The sequence below is a fragment of the Lethenteron reissneri genome, chromosome 48 (assembly GCF_015708825.2).
Source record: "Lethenteron reissneri isolate LAM-NWPU_2019-01 chromosome 48, ASM1570882v1, whole genome shotgun sequence".
Lineage (NCBI taxonomy): Eukaryota > Metazoa > Chordata > Hyperoartia > Petromyzontiformes > Petromyzontidae > Lethenteron > Lethenteron reissneri.
Window position 1 is genome coordinate 11,235,720 of NC_083826.1, and position 20,147 is coordinate 11,255,866.

At 50.0% G+C, this 20,147-nt stretch overlaps 1 protein-coding gene across 1 annotated transcript in view; it reads left to right on the plus strand.

Annotated features, from left to right (window-relative positions):
- LOC133354718 (F-box/WD repeat-containing protein 5-like) overlaps positions 1-15,751 on the plus strand; it is a 104,994-nt gene extending 89,243 nt beyond the window's left edge. The window contains exons 2-6 of the mRNA XM_061571772.1: positions 10,181-10,469; positions 11,552-11,906; positions 13,563-13,686; positions 14,343-14,555; positions 15,494-15,751. Of these exons, the coding sequence (XP_061427756.1) occupies positions 10,181-10,469; positions 11,552-11,906; positions 13,563-13,686; positions 14,343-14,555; positions 15,494-15,716 (1,204 nt within the window). The 3' untranslated portion in view covers positions 15,717-15,751. The remainder of the gene's footprint in view (positions 1-10,180; positions 10,470-11,551; positions 11,907-13,562; positions 13,687-14,342; positions 14,556-15,493) is intronic.
- Positions 15,752-20,147: the final 4,396 nt, after the last annotated feature.

Sequence of the window (20,147 nt, forward strand, 5' to 3'; positions counted from 1 at the left end):
CTGTATCCACTACCGTGTCTCTGTATCCACTATCGTGTCTCTGTATCCACTATCATGTCTCTGTATCCACTATCGTGTCTCTGTATCTACTATCGTGTCTCTGTATCCACTACCATGTCTCTGTATCCACTACCATGTCTCTGTATCCACTACCGTGTCTCTGTATCCACTACCGTGTCTCTGTATCCACTACCGTGTCTCTGTATCCACTACCGTGTCTCTGTATCCACTATCGTGTCTCTGTATCCACTATCATGTCTCTGTATCCACTATCGTGTCTCTGTATCCACTATCGTGTCTCTGTATCCACTACCGTGTCTCTGTATCCACTACCGTGTCTCTGTATCCACTACCGTGTCTCTGTATCCACTACCGTGTCTCTGTATCCACTACCGTGTCTCTGTATCCACTATCATGTCTCTGTATCCACTACCGTGTCTCTGTATCCATTATCATGTCTCTGTATCCACTACCGTGTCTCTGTATCCACTACCATGTCTCTGTATCCACTATCATTGTCCTGTATCCACTATCGTGTCTCTGTATCCACTATCGTGTCTCTGTATCACACTACGTGTCTCTGTATCCACTACCGTGTCTCTGTATCCACTACAGTGTCCTCTGTATCCACTACCGTGTCTCGGTATCCACTACCGTGTCTCTGTATCCACTATCATGTCTCTGTATCCACTACCGTGTCTCTGTATCCATTATCAGGTCTCTGTATCCACTACCGTGTCTCGTATCCACTACCATGTCTCTGTATCCACGATCATGTCCTGTATCCACTACGTGTCTCTGTATCCACTATCGTGTCTCTGTATCCACTACATGTCTCTGTATCCACTATCATGTCTCTGTATCCACTACGTGTCTTGTATCCACTTCATGTCTCTGTATCCAATACCGTGTCTCTGTATCCACTACCGTTGCTCTGTATCCACTACGTGTCCTCTGTATCCACCTACCGTGTCTTTGTATCACACATTCAGGTGAAACTCTGTATCCCCTACGTGTCTCTGTATCCACTATCATGTCTCTGTATCCACTATCAGTGTCTCTGTATCCACTACCGTGTCTCTGTATCCACTACCGTGTCTCTGTATCCACTACATGTCTCTGTATCCACTACCTGGTCTCTGTATCCACTACGGTCTCTGTATCCACTACCGTGTCTCTGTATCCACTACGTGTCTCTGTATCCACTACCGTGTCTCTGTATCCATACCGTGTCTCTGTATCCACTACCGTGTCTCTGTATCCACTATCATGTCTCTGTATCCACTACCGTGTCTCTGTATCCACTACCGTGTCTTGTATCCACTATCATGTCTCTGTATCCACTACCGTGTCTCTGTATCCACTACGTGTCTCTGTATCCACTACCGTGTCTCTGTATCCACTACCATGTCTCTGTATCCACTACCATGTCTCTGTATCCACTACCGTGTCTCTGTATCCACTACCGTGTCTCTGTATCCACTACCGTGTCTCTGTATCCACTACCGTCTCTGTATCCACTATCGTGTCTTTATCCACTACCGTGTCTCTGTATCCACTACCGTGTCTCTGTATCCACTATCGTGTCTCTGTATCCACTATCATGTCTCTGTATCCACTATCGTGTCTCTGTATCTACTATCGTGTCTCTGTATCCACTACCATGTCTCTGTATCCACTACCATGTCTCTGTATCCACTACCGTGTCTCTGTATCCACTACCGTGTCTCTGTATCCACTACCGTGTCTCTGTATCCACGACCGTTGGGGAGTCCCCCTCTGTACCACTACCGTGTCTCTGTATCCACTACCGGGTCTCTGTAATCCACTATCGGTGTCTCTGTAGCCACTATCATGTCTCTGTATCCACTATCGTGTCTCTGTATCCACTATCGTGTCTCTGTATCCACTACCGTGTCTCTGTATCCACTACCGGTTCTCTGTATCCACTACCGTGTCTCTGTATCCACTACCGTGTCTCCTGTAGCCACTACCGTGTCTACTGTATCCACCTATCATGTCGCTGTATCCACTACCGTGTCTCTGTATCCATATCAATGTTCCTCTGTATCCACTACCGGTCTCTGTATCCACTACCATGTCCTCTGTATCCACTATCATGTCTCTGTATCCACTACCGGGTCTCTGGTGAGCCACTATCGTGTACTCTGTATCCACTACCATGTCTCTGTATCATATCATGTCTCTGTAGCCATACCGTGTCCTTTGTATCCACTATCATGTCTCTGTATCCACTACCGTGTCTCTGTATCCACTACCGTGTCTCTGTATCCACTACCGTGTCTCTGTATCCACTACCGTGTCTTTGTATCCACTATCATGTCTCTGTATCCACTACCGTGTCTCTGTATCCACTACCATGTCTCTGTATCCACTATCATGTCTCTGTATCCACTACCGTGTCTCTGTATCCACTACCGTGTCTCTGTATCCACTACCATGTCTCTGTATCCACTATCATGTCTCTGTATCCACTACCGTGTCTCTGTATCCACTACCGTGTCTCTGTATCCACTACCGTGTCTCTGTATCCACTACCGTGTCTCTGTATCCACTATCGTGTCTCTGTATCCACTACCGTGTCTCTGTATCCACTATCATGTCTCTGTATCCACTACCGTGTCTCTGTATCCACTACCGTGTCTTTGTATCCACTATCATGTCTCTGTATCCACTACCGTGTCTCTGTATCCACTACCGTGTCTCTGTATCCACTACCGTGTCTCTGTATCCACTACCGTGTCTCTGTATCCACTACCATGTCTCTGTATCCACTACCGTGTCTCTGTATCCACTATCGTGTCTCTGTATCCACTATCATGTCTCTGTATCCACTACCATGTCTCTGTATCCACTATCATGTCTCTGTATCCACTACCATGTCTCTGTATCATCCACTACCGTGTCTCTGTATCCACTACCGTGTCTCTGTATCCACTACCGTGTCTCTGTATCCACTACCGTGTCTCTGTATCCACTACCGTGTCTCTGTATCCACTATCGTGTCTCTGTATCCACTATCGTGTCTCTGTATCCACTATCGTGTCTCTGTATCCACTATCGTGTCTCTGTATCCACTATCGTGTCTCTGTATCCACTATCGTGTCTCTGTATCCACTATCGCGTCTCTGTATCCACTATCGTGTCTCTGTATCCACTATCGTGTCTCTGTATCCACTATCGTGTCTCTGTATCCACTATCGTGTCTCTGTATCCACTATCGTGTCTCTGTATCCACTATCGTGTCTCTGTATCCACTATCGTGTCTCTGTATCCACTATCGTGTCTCTGTATCCACTATCGTGTCTCTGTATCCACTACCGTGTCTCTGTATCCACTACCGTGTCTCTGTATCCACTACCGGGTCTCTGTATACACTACCGGGTCTCTGTATCCACTATCGTGTTCTCTGTATCCACTATCGTGTCTCTGTATCCACTATCGTGTCTCTGTATCCACTATCGTGTCTCTGTATCCACTATCGTGTCTCTGTTTCCACTACCGTGGTCCTCTGTATCCACTACCGTGTCTCTGTATCCACTAGCGTGTCTCTGTATCCACTATCATTGTCTCTGTATCCACTATCATGTCTCTGTATCCACTACCGGTCTCTGTATCATCCACTACCGTGTCTCTGTATCCACTACCGGGTCTCTGTATCCACTATCGTGGTCTCTGTATCCACTATCGTGTCCTCTGTATCCACTATCGTGTCTCTGTATCCACATACCGTGTCTCTGTATCCACTAACACGTGTCTCTGTATCCACTATCGTGGTCTCTGTATCCACCATATCATGTCTCTGTAATCCACTATCGTGTCTCTGTATCCACTATCATGTCTCTGTATCCACTATCGTGTCTCTGTATCCACTACCGTGTCTCTGTATCCACTACCGTGTCTCTGTATCCACTATCGTGTCTCTGTATCCACTATCGTGTCTCTGTATCCACTACCGTGTCTCTGTATCCACTACCATGTCTCTGTATCCACTACCGTGTCTCTGTATCCACTACCGTGTCTCTGTATCCACTACCGTGTCTCTGTATCCACTATCGTGTCTCTGTATCCACTACCGTGTCTCTGTATCCACTACCATGTCTCTGTATCCACTACCATGTCTCTGTATCCACTACCGTGTCTCTGTATCCACTATCATGTCTCTGTATCCACTATCATGTCTCTGTATCCACTACCGTGTCTCTGTATCCACTACCGTGTCTCTGTATCCACTATCGTGTCTCTGTATCCACTACCATGTCTCTGTATCCACTATCGTGTCTCTGTATCCACTACCGTGTCTCTGTATCCACTACCGTGTCTCTGTATCCACTACCATGTCTCTGTATCCACTACCGTGTCTCTGTATCCACTACCGTGTCTCTGTATCCACTACCGTGTCTCTGTATCCACTACCATGTCTCTGTATCCACTACCGTGTCTCTGTATCCACTATCGTGTCTCTGTATCCACTATCGTGTCTCTGTATCCACTATCGTGTCTCTGTATCCACTATCGTGTCTCTGTATCCACTACCGTGTCTCTGTATCCACTATCGTGTCTCTGTATCCACTATCATGTCTCTGTATCCACTATCGTGTCTCTGTATCCACTATCGTGTCTCTGTATCCACTCTCATGTCTCTGTATCCACTATCGTGTCTCTGTATCCACTACCATGTCTCTGTATCCACTATCGTGTCTCTGTATCCACTATCATGTCTCTGTATCCACTATCGTGTCTCTGTATCCACTATCATGTCTCTGTATCCACTATCGTGTCTCTGTATCCTATCGTGTCTCTGTATCCACTATCGTGTCTCTGTATCCACTATCGTGTCTCTGTATCCACTATCGTGTCTCTGTATCCACTATCGTGTCTCTGTATCCACTATCGTGTCTCTGTATCCACTATCGTGTCTCTGTATCCACTATCGTGTCTCTGTATCCACTATCGTGTCTCTGTTTCCACTACCGTGTCTCTGTATCCACTACCGTGTCTCTGTATCCACTATCGTGTCTCTGTATCCACTATCATGTCTCTGTATCCACTATCATGTCTCTGTATCCACTACCGTGTCTCTGTATCATCCACTACCGTGTCTCTGTATCCACTACCGTGTCTCTGTATCCACTATCGTGTCTCTGTATCCACTATCGTGTCTCTGTATCCACTATCGTGTCTCTGTATCCACTACCGTGTCTCTGTATCCACTACCGTGTCTCTGTATCCACTATCGTGTCTCTGTATCCACTACCGTGTCTCTGTATCCACTACCGTGTCTCTGTATCCACTATCGTGTCTCTAGTATCCACTACCGGGTCTCTGTATCCACTACCATGTCTCTGTATCCACTACCATGTCTCTGTATCCACTACCGTGTCTCTGTATCCACTATCATGTCTCTGTATCCACTACCGTGTCTCTGTATCCACTACCGTGTCTCTGTATCCACTATCGTGTCTCTGTATCCACTACCATGTCTCTGTATCCACTATCGTGTCTCTGTATCCACTACCGTGTCTCTGTATCCACTACCGTGTCTCTGTATCCACTACCGTGTCTCTGTATCCACTACCATGTCTCTGTATCCACTACCGTGTCTCTGTATCCACTACCGTGTCTCTGTATCCACTACCGTGTCTCTGTATCCACTACCATGTCTCTGTATCCACTACCGTGTCTCTGTATCCACTATCGTGTCTCTGTATCCACTATCGTGTCTCTGTATCCACTATCGTGTCTCTGTATCCACTATCGTGTCTCTGTATCCACTACCGTGTCTCTGTATCCACTATCGTGTCTCTGTATCCACTATCATGTCTCTGTATCCACTATCGTGTCTCTGTATCCACTATCGTGTCTCTGTATCCACTCTCATGTCTCTGTATCCACTATCGTGTCTCTGTATCCACTACCATGTCTCTGTATCCACTATCGTGTCTCTGTATCCACTATCGTGTCTCTGTATCCACTATCATGTCTCTGTATCCACTATCGTGTCTCTGTATCCACTATCATGTCTCTGTATCCACTATCGTGTCTCTGTATCCACTATCGTGTCTCTGTATCCACTATCGTGTCTCTGTATCCACTATCGTGTCTCTGTATCCACTATCGTGTCTCTGTATCCACCTATCGTGTCTCTGTATCCACTATCGTGTCCTCTGTATCCACTATCGTGCTCTGTATCCACTATCGTGTCTCTGTATCCACTATCGTGTCTCTGTATCCACTATCGTGTCTCTGTATCCACTATCGTGTCTCTGTATCCACTATCGTGTCTCTGTATCCACTATCGTGTCTCTGTATCCACTACCGTGTCTCGTGTCTCTGTATCCACTATCGTGTCTCTGTATCCACTATCGTGTCTCTGTATCCACTATCGTGTCTCTGTATCCACTACCGTGTCTCTGTATCCACTACCGTGTCTCTGTATCCACTATCGTGTCTCTGTATCCACTATCGTGTCTCTGTATCCACTATCGTGTCTCTGTATCCACTAGCGTGTCTCTGTATCCACTATCGTGTCTCTGTATCCACTACCGTGTCTCTGTATCCACTACCGTGTCTCTGTATCCACTATCGTGTCTCTGTATCCACTATCATGTCTCTGTATCCACTATCATGTCTCTGTATCATCCACTACCGTGTCTCTGTATCATCCACTACCGTGTCTCTGTATCCACTACCGTGTCTCTGTATCCACTATCGTGTCTCTGTATCCACTATCGTGTCTCTGTATCCACTATCGTGTCTCTGTATCCACTACCGTGTCTCTGTATCCACTACCGTGTCTCTGTATCCACTATCGTGTCTCTGTATCCACTATCATGTCTCTGTATCCACTATCGTGTCTCTGTATCCACTATCATGTCTCTGTATCCACTATCGTGTCTCTGTATCCACTACCGTGTCTCTGTATCCACTATCGTGTCTCTGTATCCACTATCGTGTCTCTGTATCCACTATCATGTCTCTGTATCCACTATCGTGTCTCTGTATCCACTATCGTGTCTCTGTATCCACTATCGTGTCTCTGTATCCACTACCATGTCTCTGTATCCACTATCGTGTCTCTGTATCCACTACCGTGTCTCTGTATCCACTACCGTGTCTCTGTATCCACTATCGTGTCTCTGTATCCACTATCGTGTCTTTGTATCCACTACCGTGTCTCTGTATCCACTACCGTGTCTCTGTATCCACTATCGTGTCTCTGTATCCACTATCATGTCTCTGTATCCACTATCGTGTCTCTGTATCTACTATCGTGTCTCTGTATCCACTACCATGTCTCTGTATCCACTACCATGTCTCTGTATCCACTACCGTGTCTCTGTATCCACTACCGTGTCTCTGTATCCACTACCGTGTCTCTGTATCCACTACCGTGTCTCTGTATCCACTATCGTGTCTCTGTATCCACTATCGTGTCTCTGTATCCACTATCGTGTCTCTGTATCCACTATCGTGTCTCTGTATCCACTACCATGTCTCTGTATCCACTACCATGTCTCTGTATCCACTACCGTGTCTCTGTATCCACTACCGTGTCTCTGTATCCACTATCGTGTCTCTGTATCCACTATCATGTCTCTGTATCCACTATCGTGTCTCTGTATCCACTATCGTGTCTCTGTATCCACTACCGTGTCTCTGTATCCACTACCGTGTCTCTGTATCCACTATCGTGTCTCTGTATCCATTACCGTGTCTCTGTATCCACTACCATGTCTCTGTATCCACTACCGTGTCTCTGTATCCACTACCATGTCTCTGTATCCACTACCATGTCTCTGTATCCACTATCGTGTCTCTGTATCCACTATCATGTTTCTGTATCCACTATCGTGTCTCTGTATCCACTACCGTGTCTCTGTATCCACTATCATGTCTCTGTATCCACTATCATGTCTCTGTATCCACTACCGTGTCTCTGTATCCACTATCGTGTCTCTGTATCCACTACCGTGTCTCTGTATCCACTACCATGTCTCTGTATCCACTACCGTGTCTCTGTATCCACTACCATGTCTCTGTATCCACTATCGTGCCTCTGTATCCACTATCGTGTCTCTGTATCCACTACCGTGTCTCTGTATCCACTATCATGTTTCTGTATCCACTATCGTGTCTCTGTATCCACTACCGTGTCTCTGTATCCACTATCGTGTCTCTGTATCCACTACCATGTCTCTGTATCCACTACCGTGTCTCTGTATCCACTATCATGTTTCTGTATCCACTATCGTGTCTCTGTATCCACTACCGTGTCTCTGTATCCACTATCGTGTCTCTGTATCCACTACCATGTCTCTGTATCCACTATCGTGTCTCTGTATCCACTACCATGTCTCTGTATCCACTATCATGTTTCTGTATCCACTATCGTGTCTCTGTATCCACTATCGTGTCTCTGTATCCACTATCGTGTTTCCGTATCCACTATCGTGTCTCTGTATCCACTACCGTGTCTCTGTATCCATTATCGTGTCTCTGTATCCACTACCGTGTCTCTGTATCCACTATCGTGTCTCTGTATCCACTATCGTGTCTCTGTATCCACTATCGTGTCTCTGTATCCACTATCGTGTCTCTGTATCCACTATCGTGTCTCTGTATCCACTACCGTGTCTCTGTATCCATTATCGTGTCTCTGTATCCACTATCGTGTCTCTGTATCCACTATCGTGTCTCTGTATCCACTATCGTGTCTCTGTATCCACTATCGTGTCTCTGTATCCACTACCGTGTCTCTGTATCCACTATCGTGTCTCTGTATCCACTATCGTGTCTCTGTATCCACTATCGTGTCTCTGTATCCACTACCGTGTCTCTGTGTTCACTACCATGTCTCTGTATCCACTATCATGTCTCTGTATCCACTACCGTGTCTCTGTATCCACTATCGTGTCTCTGTATCCACTATCGTGTCTCTGTATCCACTATCGTGTCTCTGTATCCACTATCGTGTCTCTGTATCCACTACCGTGTCTCTGTATCCACTACCGTGTCTCTGTATCCACTATCGTGTCTCTGTATCCACTATCGTGTCTCTGTATCCACTATCGTGTCTGTATCCACTATCGTGTCTCTGTATCCACTATCGTGTCTCTGTATCCACTATCGTGTCTCTGTATCCACTATCGTGTCTCTGTATCCACTACCGTGTCTCTGTATCCACTATCGTGTCTCTGTATCCACTATCATGTCTCTGTATCCACTATCGTGTCTCTGTATCCACTACTGTGTCTCTATATCCACTATCATGTCTCTGTATCCACTACCGTGTCTCTGTATCCACTATCGTGTCTCTGTATCCACTATCATGTCTCTGTATCCACTATCGTGTCTCTGTATCCACTATCATGTCTCTGTATCCACTATCGTGTCTCTGTATCCACTACTGTGTCTCTGTATCCACTATCATGTCTCTGTATCCACTATCGTGTCTCTGTATCCACTATCGTGTCTCTGTATCCACTACTGTGTCTCTGTATCCACTATCATGTCTCTGTATCCACTATCGTGTCTCTGTATACACTATCATGTCTCTGTATCCACTATCGTGTCTCTGTATCCACTACTGTGTCTCTGTATCCACTATCATGTCTCTGTATCCACTATCATGTCTCTGTATCCACTATCGTGTCTCTGTATCCACTACTGTGTCTCTGTATCCACTATCGTGTCTATGTATCCACTACTGTGTCTCTGTATCCACTATCGTGTCTCTGTATCCACTATCATGTCTCTGTATCCACTATCGTGTCTCTGTATCCACTATCGTGTCTTTGTATCCACTATCATGTTTTCGTACCGTCTGTTGTTGTGACGTCCTGACCCACCCCGACTGGACATCTGTGAAAAAGAGCATGCATAGCTCATCGCATCTTTCTCGTCTGATAACTCTCCCTCTGTCCGCTCAGGCGGTGTCTGTGGTCATGGCAACTTGACTCACAGTTTGGAAGGTCCGGGAGTTGTATGTCTGTGTCTGTGTACGTTGAACTTATTTGGCACCGTACGTAGTCAACCGTGCTAATCGTATGTGTAGGGGTCGGACAACAAACTAAACACAAAAAATCAGCTGTAAAGAAAGCAGTTTTAGATCTAGATATGAAAGTGCATATCTCGATTTGATTCCTAATATCGAAAGGAAGATCGTTCCATACGGCCGCAGAAGCGCATCTGGAAACGCCACGCGATGCGGTGACCACCGCCTTCGTTCGCCGGCCGGCCAGAAGCCGCCGCTCGCAACTGCCCACTCCGCCTCTCCCGCAGACGACTTCTCGATGCTGGCGCAGGTGGACACGGAGCCGTACGACATCTTCGGCTGCTGGCTGGGCCGCGACACCTTCATGTCGGGCTTCATCAACCACCACGACATGTTCTGCCTGCACGTGCATGGCACGGGCGAAGTGGACACGGGCGGAAACGTTCACGCGGTGAGGCAGGCCCACGCACGCACTCGCACAAGCACGTCCACAGCTCGCAAAGCGGTGCTCAGAGTCAGAATATTGTTTACCTCTAGAAACATGTGGAAGAAAATGGGATCCACGTCTTGCAAGTATGAATTTCCTCCAGATTTTCGTCGATTTTTCAGATTTCTCTAATGTACTGAAAATACACCAGGTGATTTCTAAGACTTGCAATAAATTAAAGTGAATCTATCGCTATGGCATTTTATATTCCTTCCTAGACGACAACAAGATAGCATTAACTTAAAGTTATCATTGGATGTAGCACCAGAAATATTGCCCAGCTGAGTTTCACTGCCACACGTGCAATACACTTTCAAGGACACGAGTTCAAATCCCGGACGGGGAATTTGACTGAACCATCATCATCATAATCAATCCTGGCTTGCTAAACCGAGTTATTTTGCTGCTATGAATTGCCACGTAAGCCACTTTGTTGAGCGATCATTTGTGACCAGGTCGCTTCTGAAAAATAAGCTCAGTGGGTTTTACCAGGTAAGGTAAACAAATGTTTGGGTTTGCTTTGCACTCCTGTCATGTGTTTGTGTTGTTTGTCGTAAAGTTCTGACTGCTCCGACTGGACATCTGTGAAAACGAGCTTTATAGCTCACCAGAGTCCTCCAGTACAGAGACTCCTCCACTTATGAAAATTCGATTTAGGAACTTTCAGAGATACGAAAATACTTGTCCGTATGGCCAGTTGCCTGTTTGGACCGAGAGTCATAAGTTCAACCGCCACGCAATAGATGGCGGTGGTGGCATCTGCAGAACGTGAAGAACCTGTGGCATCTACGTCTACTGGAAATTAGACAACTTTTGAAGCCATTCCCCATGTTTAGTGTACACGCCGTACAACATGTTTGGAATCGACAGGAGTAAAGTTGGGCTTGCGAACAAATCGACTTAAGAACAGATCTCCGCAATCTAACTCGTGCGTAACTCGAGGAGTCCCTGTGCACATAAATCCTCCGATTTCGAGAAAATTTTTCGTTCTTCTTCCGTCAACGTAGGGTGGTCCTCTCCCCGTGTGGCTCCGCTCCGCTCCCCAGAACCAGAACCAGCAGGGCCACCGGCTCTTCAAGTTCGCGTGCTCCAACGGCTCCTACCCCCGCATGCTCATGGTGGCCACCCCCGGCGAGGGGCAGCCGAAGCCGCCGCCCCCGTCCGGAGGCCCCGCCGCCTCCGCCGCCAAGGGCCCCTCGGCCTCCTCCGGGCGCCCGTCCTGGCTGCTGGGCGGCTCGCTGCTGCGGCGCGACCACTACACCAGCAAGGCAGCGGCGGCGGCCGCGGTGGTGCGCAGGCGCAAGCACCAGCACGCCATGAGCAACGAGCGCCGGCTGCCGCCGCGGGAGAGGTTCCTGGTGTACGGCACGGGCGACCTGACCTACGCCTCGCACCAGATCGGTGTGCTGCTCAGGGACACTTTGCTGCAGCCGCGCTCCCATCCTGTCTCTCTGCGGCCGCTACTGTTACGTTCAATACTATTCACTGTCAATCTCTCATCCTCCCTGTCTCTCTGCGGCCGCTACTGTTACGTTCAATACTATTCACTGTCAATCTCTCATCCTCCCTGTCTCTCTGCTACTGCTACTGTCACGTTCAATACTATTCACTGTCAATCTCTCATCCTCCCTGTCTCCCTGCTACTGCTACTGTCACGTTCAATACTATTCACTGTCAATCTCTCATCCTCCCTGTCTCTCTGCTACTGCTACTGTCACGTTCAATACTATTCACTGTCAATCTCTCATCCTCCCTGTCTCCCTGCTACTGTTACTGTCACGTTCAATCCTATTCACTGTCAATCTCTCATCCTTCCTGTCTCCCTGCTACTGCTACTGTCACGTTCAATACTATTCACTGTCAATCTCTCATCCTCCCTGTCTCTGCTACTGTTACTGTCACGTTCAATCCTATTCACTGTCAATCTCTCATCCTTCCTGTCTCCCTGCTACTGCTACTGTCACGTTCAATACTATTCACTGTCAATCTCTCATCCTCCCTGTCTCCCTGCTACTGTTACTGTCACGTTCAATCCTATTCACTGTCAATCTCTCATCCTTCCTGTCTCCCTGCTACTGCTACTGTCACGTTCAATACTATTCACTGTCAATCTCTCATCCTCCCTGTCTCTGCTACTGTTACTGTCACGTTCAATACTATTCACTGTCAATCTCTCATCCTTCCTGTCTCCCTGCTACTGCTACTGTCACGTTCAATACTATTCACTGTCAATCTCTCATCCTCCCTGTCTCCCTGCTACTGCTACTGTCACGTTCAATCCTATTCACTGTCAATCTCTCATCCTCCCTGTCTCCCTCCTACTGCTACTGTCACGTTCAATCCTATTCACTGTCAATCTCTCATCCTTCTTGTCTCCCTGCTACTGTTACTGTCACGTTCAATACTATTCACTGTCAATCTCTCATCCTCCCGTCTCTCTACTACTGCTACTATCGCGTTCAATCCTATTCACTGTCAATCTCTCATCCTCCCGTCTCTCTGCTACTGTCACGTTCAATACTATTCACTGTCAATCTCTCATCCTTCCTGTCTCCCTGCTACTGCTACTGTCATGTTCAATACTATTCACTGTCAATCTCTCATCCTCCCTGTCTCCCTGCTACTGCTACTGTCACGTTCAATACTATTCACCGTCTGCGTCATCCTCCCTGTATCTCTGCCACTGCTGTATCACATTCAGCACTTTCGCTGTTGCCCCTTGTCACTTCATCATTTATGCGATTCCTGCTGCAATGGTCAATACTGCATGCACCGCTGTGAATCGCCCCGAAATTACCCCCAGAGCAATCATCGCCCCCAAATCATTGCCGCTCGGGGGACGGCCGCCAATAGGGGGGGACCCGTGCCGTGACGTGACACGATAGGTAAAGCACAGACCAGACGCGAGCTCATTCGTCCACCTACACGCGTTCGGTGAGAGCCCGGTGCCTTTTCTGGGGTGCGTCTTCCCCCTGAGTAGTTGGGAGCCGGGTGAAGCACCTCTGCCCCCCCCCCGTAGCCACTCTGACTATTCACCCCCTTCCCCCCCTCGGTCAGGAGTCAAGCAAATCCCGACGCAGCCGCACGAGTACGTGAAGCGGGTGGACGGACACCACGCGCCCGACCACATGCTGGAGCTGCACGGGCAGATCATCGGCATGGCGCTGTCTCCGGACCACAGGTCAGAGAGCAGCAGAGGCATCGCGGCGGTGCCGGTGGAACCGTAGGTCGGAAGGGGGTTCGCGCTCCTCTTGCGCCGATTCTGGAGTCTGTCTCGCTTGTTGTCCTGCCCCCGCACCTCCGATTAGCGCGGTTGGCGACGTACGGTGCGAAGGAAGTTCAACGTCCACACGTGCGTAGAGGCTGTGGGATAGTCTGCTCCTCGCTGTTGTTCTGGCGTTTTGTTGTGTGGGGACGAACCGATGCCCGTGCCGGAAGCGCTGAGACTATCCTGGGCTCGACACCTGGCTTCAGAGCGTTGACGCGGCCGAGTGGTCGCGCGCCTGTCAATGGCTGCAGAGGTTCACGGTTCGAGCCCTGCGGCCGCACTGGTTAACATTGCGGGCGTAGGAGCCATAAATACTCTGTGCCGTCTCAGCCCGGATGCGGTTGGCGATGTAGAGTTGTACGTCAATCCACCGCTCGGATCGAATGTGCCGCCCAGCGTTACAGCGACGGGTTGGCCACGTTGGGTGCGAACGAAGTTCAACGTACGCACGTTTCCTGGCGGCCCTGTAACCCCCCCCCCCCCCCCCCCGTAACCCCCCCCCTTGCGGGTTCTTCGGCGGCGGGCGGCCGAAACCCGGACCGTGCCTGGACTTGCCCGCCGCTGCGCAGGTTCCTGTACGTGAACTGCCGCGCGTGGCCGGCGGGTTGCGTGGTGACGGAGCCCACGGAGCCGCCCGCCATCTCGCGGGACATCGACACGCGCGAACTCGAGCTGCCCACGCTGCGGCCCACGGGGCGCTCCTTCCGCGGACACCACGCGTTCACCGCCGAGCACAACTGCTTCTTCATCTTCCTCAACAGCAGCGAGGACTTCCTCGCCAGGTGAGCTGGGGGGGAGGGAGGCTGGGAGGGAGGGAGGGAGGTGGGGAGTGAGAAATGGGCAGGGTGGGGAAAGAGGAAGTGACCGAGTTAAGAAGAAGGGAAGGCGATGATGTCACGGCTGAACCTTGAGCCCAAACACACGGAGTATCGCGTCTCCTCCATGTGCTGCACTGCGGTGCACTCTTGCCGAGTAGCGGCAACGTTAATTTTTTTCTCCCGCTCAGCCTCGCAGCAGCGGCTTTTGGCGAACCATCGAACAAAGACGGTGGCCGCATCGCGCGGCGCTTTCAGACGCGTTCCTGCGGCCGTCTGGAACGCTCTTCCTTCCGATATTCAGAAGGAACTGGAGCTGTGCACTTTTAAATCATCGTCGAGATTGACAAACTCATCTCTTGAGAACGTCTTTTTTTTAGTTTGTTGTCCTTCCCCCTCACTTTCGATTATCTCAGTTGGCTACGTACAGTCCAAAAGAAGTTCAACACACATGAGACTAAGTGCTTCTTGTGGTGATGTTGTTATTGCTTGAAACTCTTGAGCACAGAACAGGAACTTTCCCAGCAGCAGCCTCCTCCACGTGTATCGAGTTTTAAGGTTTCGGGGGTGGGGTTAATGCACTCCCCGTTCCCATAATTACTAGCGCGTTCTACGTACGTATATACATACGAACGTCGCTGTGGAAGTCGTGTGCTCAAGAGCACGTGGCACTCCGTGTGTGGCCACGTGCGCTTTGTTAAACGTGCAAATTGGTGCACGCGTGTGACATCACGCGTGTCGCATCACGCGTGTCGCATCACGCGTGTGACATCACGCGTGTCGCACCACGCGTGTCGCACCACGCGTGTCGCACCACGCGTGTCGCATCACGGCATATTTGGGGCTTTCACGCGCCGTGCTGCCGCGCCGTTGCCGTGCCATTTACGTTGCCATGCCATTGTCAGCGGGGCGGAGGACCACCACGGCTACGTGTGGGAGCGCCACTACGCCGCGCTGCTGGGCCGCCTGCCGCACAGCGACGTGGTGAACTGCGTCGCGTTCAACCCGGCCGACCAGGAGATGCTCATCTCGGCCAGCGACGACCGCAACATCAAGGTGTGGCGCAGCCGGCGGGCCATGCGCCGCCTGCGGCTGCAGCAACAGCAGGAGCTGGCGGTGCAGTCGTAGCGGGAGACGCGGGGGGGGTGGGGAGGGGGTTGCGTGGGGGGTGGGATTCGGGCGGCGACTAGAGGGAACGGGAGTGACCGCGCGAGGCAGCGGGTTGACGCGCGCTGGCTGTGACGGTGATGGTAATGAGGGGGGGGGGGAGACGAGGACTAGGTCGACAACTCTAGCAGCAAGTGCTCGTGGTGGTGACAATGGCAGCAGCAGCGGCTGGAGCTGCAGTGGCTGCTTCGGTAGCGATCGCAGCGGTAGAAGTGGTGGAAGCGGCTGAACCTTCAGTTGCAACAGTTGCACCAATACCACGAACGATGTCAGTAGGTATGGTCACACCAGCGCTGTTGGCATCGTGAGCATGAACAATTCGTTGTGGCAGGAGGGGGCCGCATCAGAAGCTGTGAAAGCGGCCAGATGAGCAGCAGCCAGGATTTTACAAGAGGATCACTGGCAGCAGCAGGAGCTTCATCTGCAGATGATGACCACAGTTGAAGCAGATGATGACCACAGTTGACGCGGGCGCTACATTAGAATCTGCCGCAGAAGTGACCGCAAACGGTGACAAGCGCAGCACTGGGAACCGCTGTCACGGCTGCGTTGCAACACCGCAGGTGCTGTACCGGGGAGGGGTTGTAGCAGCCGTGATTTGCGAGAGCAATAATGGGAGCGTCGTAAAGAGTCGCACCGCTGCTGCGGTGATTTCCTGCGGCGATTTCCTGCGGCAACGTCCGCGACAGCAACACAGCACGAACAGCAGAGGCCCTTTAATAACAGCTGCAAGAGCATCCATGGCAACGGCATCACGGGTTTGGATGTGAAGCTCAACGGCGAGTGGCATCATTCCTCCCGCACGCGCGCGTCCGTTCGTTTGCATTTCCGCCCGAGCGGGGTTTCTTTTTTGCCAGTCGTGTGAAGCTGAGGTGGAAAACGGCGACATTCTCTTGCACGTAACCTCTTGGTCGCTCTCTTTCGACGTTGCACTACGCCGACGTTACGCGGTGCAACTTTTAGCCCCTTTTTCCCCACCGGCACATCCGAGCCGAGGCACCAAGTTTGTGACGTTTGTTACGGCACAGCTGCCGATTGTTGTTGTTGTATTTTTACACACAAATAATTCTTTATATGAAGAAGCTTCGTTCTCTTAGTTGAAAACTGTTTTTGCATTTTTAAGAAGCAAACGACGAATATTTCACGTCTAAGTTTACTCCTTTATTAATTTTCGTACCTTTTTTTTGTCACGTGGTGGGGGGGTGGGGGCTGCCTTATGCAATGGAAAAGGCGGCGGTAAGCGAGGGGGTTACACATGTAACCACAGAATTGTGTCGTGCAATTGTTTTAACCTTTTTGTTAATTATTTTTTGGCGCGCCAAACCTTTATTGCCGCGCATGGCTGTGAGCACGAGCGCACCGTTCTGAAGGCACCATCGGCACGAGGCGAGGTTTATCGAGCGTTTGAGGGAAAGTGACGTTTTAACAGGAGTTGCTGTCATGTAATTGCCGTGAGCTCGTTACCGACGCTCCCATATTTGCTCCCCGTGTAAAGTCTGCCTGGCTCGCGTGGTGGCACGCCGCTATACCCTCACACTCAGCAGGCAGGCAGGTCACGGGTCAGCTCAGACCAGCCGTCGTCTCAATGAACGCAAATCCACGTGGGCAATGGGATTTTCTGCTCAATGCCCGGCTCGAGAATAGCCAAGGGAAATCGGCACCTCCGGCGCTTGACTTTTGCGTGTAATGGTAGATCACAGTCGCTCAGTGTTGCCCCTTTAACGATTTTGTTTTAGCATTTTAAAATTAATTCAGAGGGAATTTATCACTTCGGCAGCTTGGGCAGCATGCAAGGGCCCCACGATTCTACGTCGGTCATTCGCGGTTGACGCCAAATGCATCTCGGATTTAAAGAAAACGATCGACGGGTTTATTCGGCCACAAATCTTGTGGCGATGGCACGTTCGGCGTGAAGTTGAAGGTGAGCGCAGGCCAACGTGTCGCCACTCCCGCTGGGGTGACGGTGAGGCGCTGTCCACCCCCCCCTACACCCCCCAGCGCTCGGGTACGGGGGGAAGTCAACCGTGGATGTTGACGATGATTTGAGGGCAAACTGGAATCTTCACCACTGGCTCAGGGCCACCGATGGGGGTGATTGATGCCACTACCACCACCTCACGCCTATTTATTTTATTGTACCAGGTAAGGCCCATTTTGAGCTGACCACAAATGACAGCTCAACGAAGTGGCTTATCGCGTGGAAATGCACAGCAGCCAAATACTCTTAATGCATGTTTCTAAATGTGGAGGGAAAAACCGGAGAACCCTGAGAAAAATGCACGCGACCACGGGGGAGAGAGAGAGAGAGAGACATGTAAACTCCATATATACAGCAGGTGTCAGCGTCGGGATCGAACCCGCGACCTCCTGTATACCAGGCGCGGGCGAGAACATCTCGCCACGGCAGTGCCAAGCTGGGAGATGACACGTGGGTGTGTTTATATGTGTGCCCACGAATGTTTGTGATGGCATCTCGTCTAGTTTTCCTTAATTTTACAAATGCATATCATTCTTTACGATATTCATGTTTTTGTTATTTTCTAATAAAAGAAAATATTCCCAAATCCTGTCGTGTTTCGTTTTTATTTCAAATTAATTTGCGCCATTTGTTGTTGGAAGTTAAGTTGGGAGATAACGCAGCCTATCATCCTTATAGGGTTGATAAATTAAGTACCACTTCGTCGGAAGGTTATCCTCTGGAGAGTCTGCACTCGCCATAACAACGTGGCATTTCCACCACTGCTTTGAGCAATGGTTGTGATTAGCGTTGAGCAGTGGCTCTTTTTGATATGCGAACTCTGCCCACACAGTGTCGGCGTGCTTAGGAAGTTTTGCTCAACAGGTATTCCTCGATTTACGAAAGTGATGTGTTCAAAAACGAAACGCCGAAATTAAATTTTATACTTCTGCTATGACCGTGTGGCTAATGTAGACGCAGAACAACAACGACAATTTCACATTCAGGGTGGTCAAGCCGAGATTACCGCGTCAGCCGGAGCAGCGGAGTCGTGCATCATCGCCGTGATGTCTCCTTCGTGATTGTGGATCGGGGCATTGCGTCGTTATAACGTTGTAGGGTCTGTTCTGGATGACCACAGTTGCACACAACAGTTTTAAATGTTCCATTTGTGCATCAGGGTATCCGTATCTACTGCCATGGTTTGTATGGGCGTGGTTTAAGGTGGAACATGAGCTTTGTGGAAGATCTCTCCAAGCTCTGTTGGAGACCTGAATGTGTTTCGGACATTCATTCCAACTCTCCTCCTAACCTAAATGTATACACCTATATCCCTTTGCACAACACAGGGAATAGAATAAGAAACATTACAACGATTGAACAATAATTTAAAACGACACAATTCACCTTTTCGGGGAACCCCAATAGATCTGCTGCGTGTTGGAATTCCCGGCGAGGCGATGTGTGGTGACATCGCTGCTGCCACTGCAAGAACACCGTGACGATGATGACGATGCAGCCACTCGCGGGTTGGTGGCTTCTCGTCTGACGACCTCGCGGCGCGCGTGGCCGCAGTGACATTTCACGCGGGGGAAAATTTCGATTTCGTTTGTCGAAAAAGTGTCCGCGATTTATCAATCGCGTTCACGCGACATTTCGTAAACGTTCGTACATCGAGGGATTCCTGTATCCAGAGAAGACCACGCCTGCGAGGAAACACAACGCTGAAACATTGGCCTCCAGACACGCCCGCAAACCCACTTGCTGTACTGCCGTCTGAGCACATGGCAGCCCAGCAGGTTTGGAGTTTCACGGCACTCGCTGAAGCTCTGGTGCCACCCAGCAAGTGCTTGATTGCTTGTGTTTAACCTCGCCAACGGAGTTCGCCTGTCTGAGCCTGCTTTCTGTACTGCACGCTGCATTATCCATTCCGTCTCCGATGCCCCATCTCCAGGCTTCACCCTCGTGGGTTCAAAAAAGGTGATCCGAAACTTTGGGATCGTCTTTTGGAGCGCTGGGCTTTGATTGGCGAGGAAACGCCAGCCGAGCATTTGCCACTCGTCTCGAGTCAACCCGTGGCACCTGCGTCTGTCCCGCGACCTCCTGCCAGCGAGCCCCTTCCACACTCCACGTGGCCTTCGTGGTGCACCTAGCCTGGCACAAGCACGGTGGTGAGATTACCGCCGCTTAGTGGCGAATGACGGACGTTGTTTCGTTACGTCCGTGCGTTTGAATCCGGTTCGATTTCTGGCCACGAGTAACATCGGTGGAGAGGGATCATGAATCTCTCCTGGACACCTCTTCATTACACCCATTGGTGGCCAGCAAGGAAACGAAGTGGGGTTGGACGTTCAGCAGTGGAGTTACAAAGGGATGCAAATTTGTGTGCGGGATAGGGGGTGTGCGGGATAGGGGATGTGCGTATTCGTAGACGT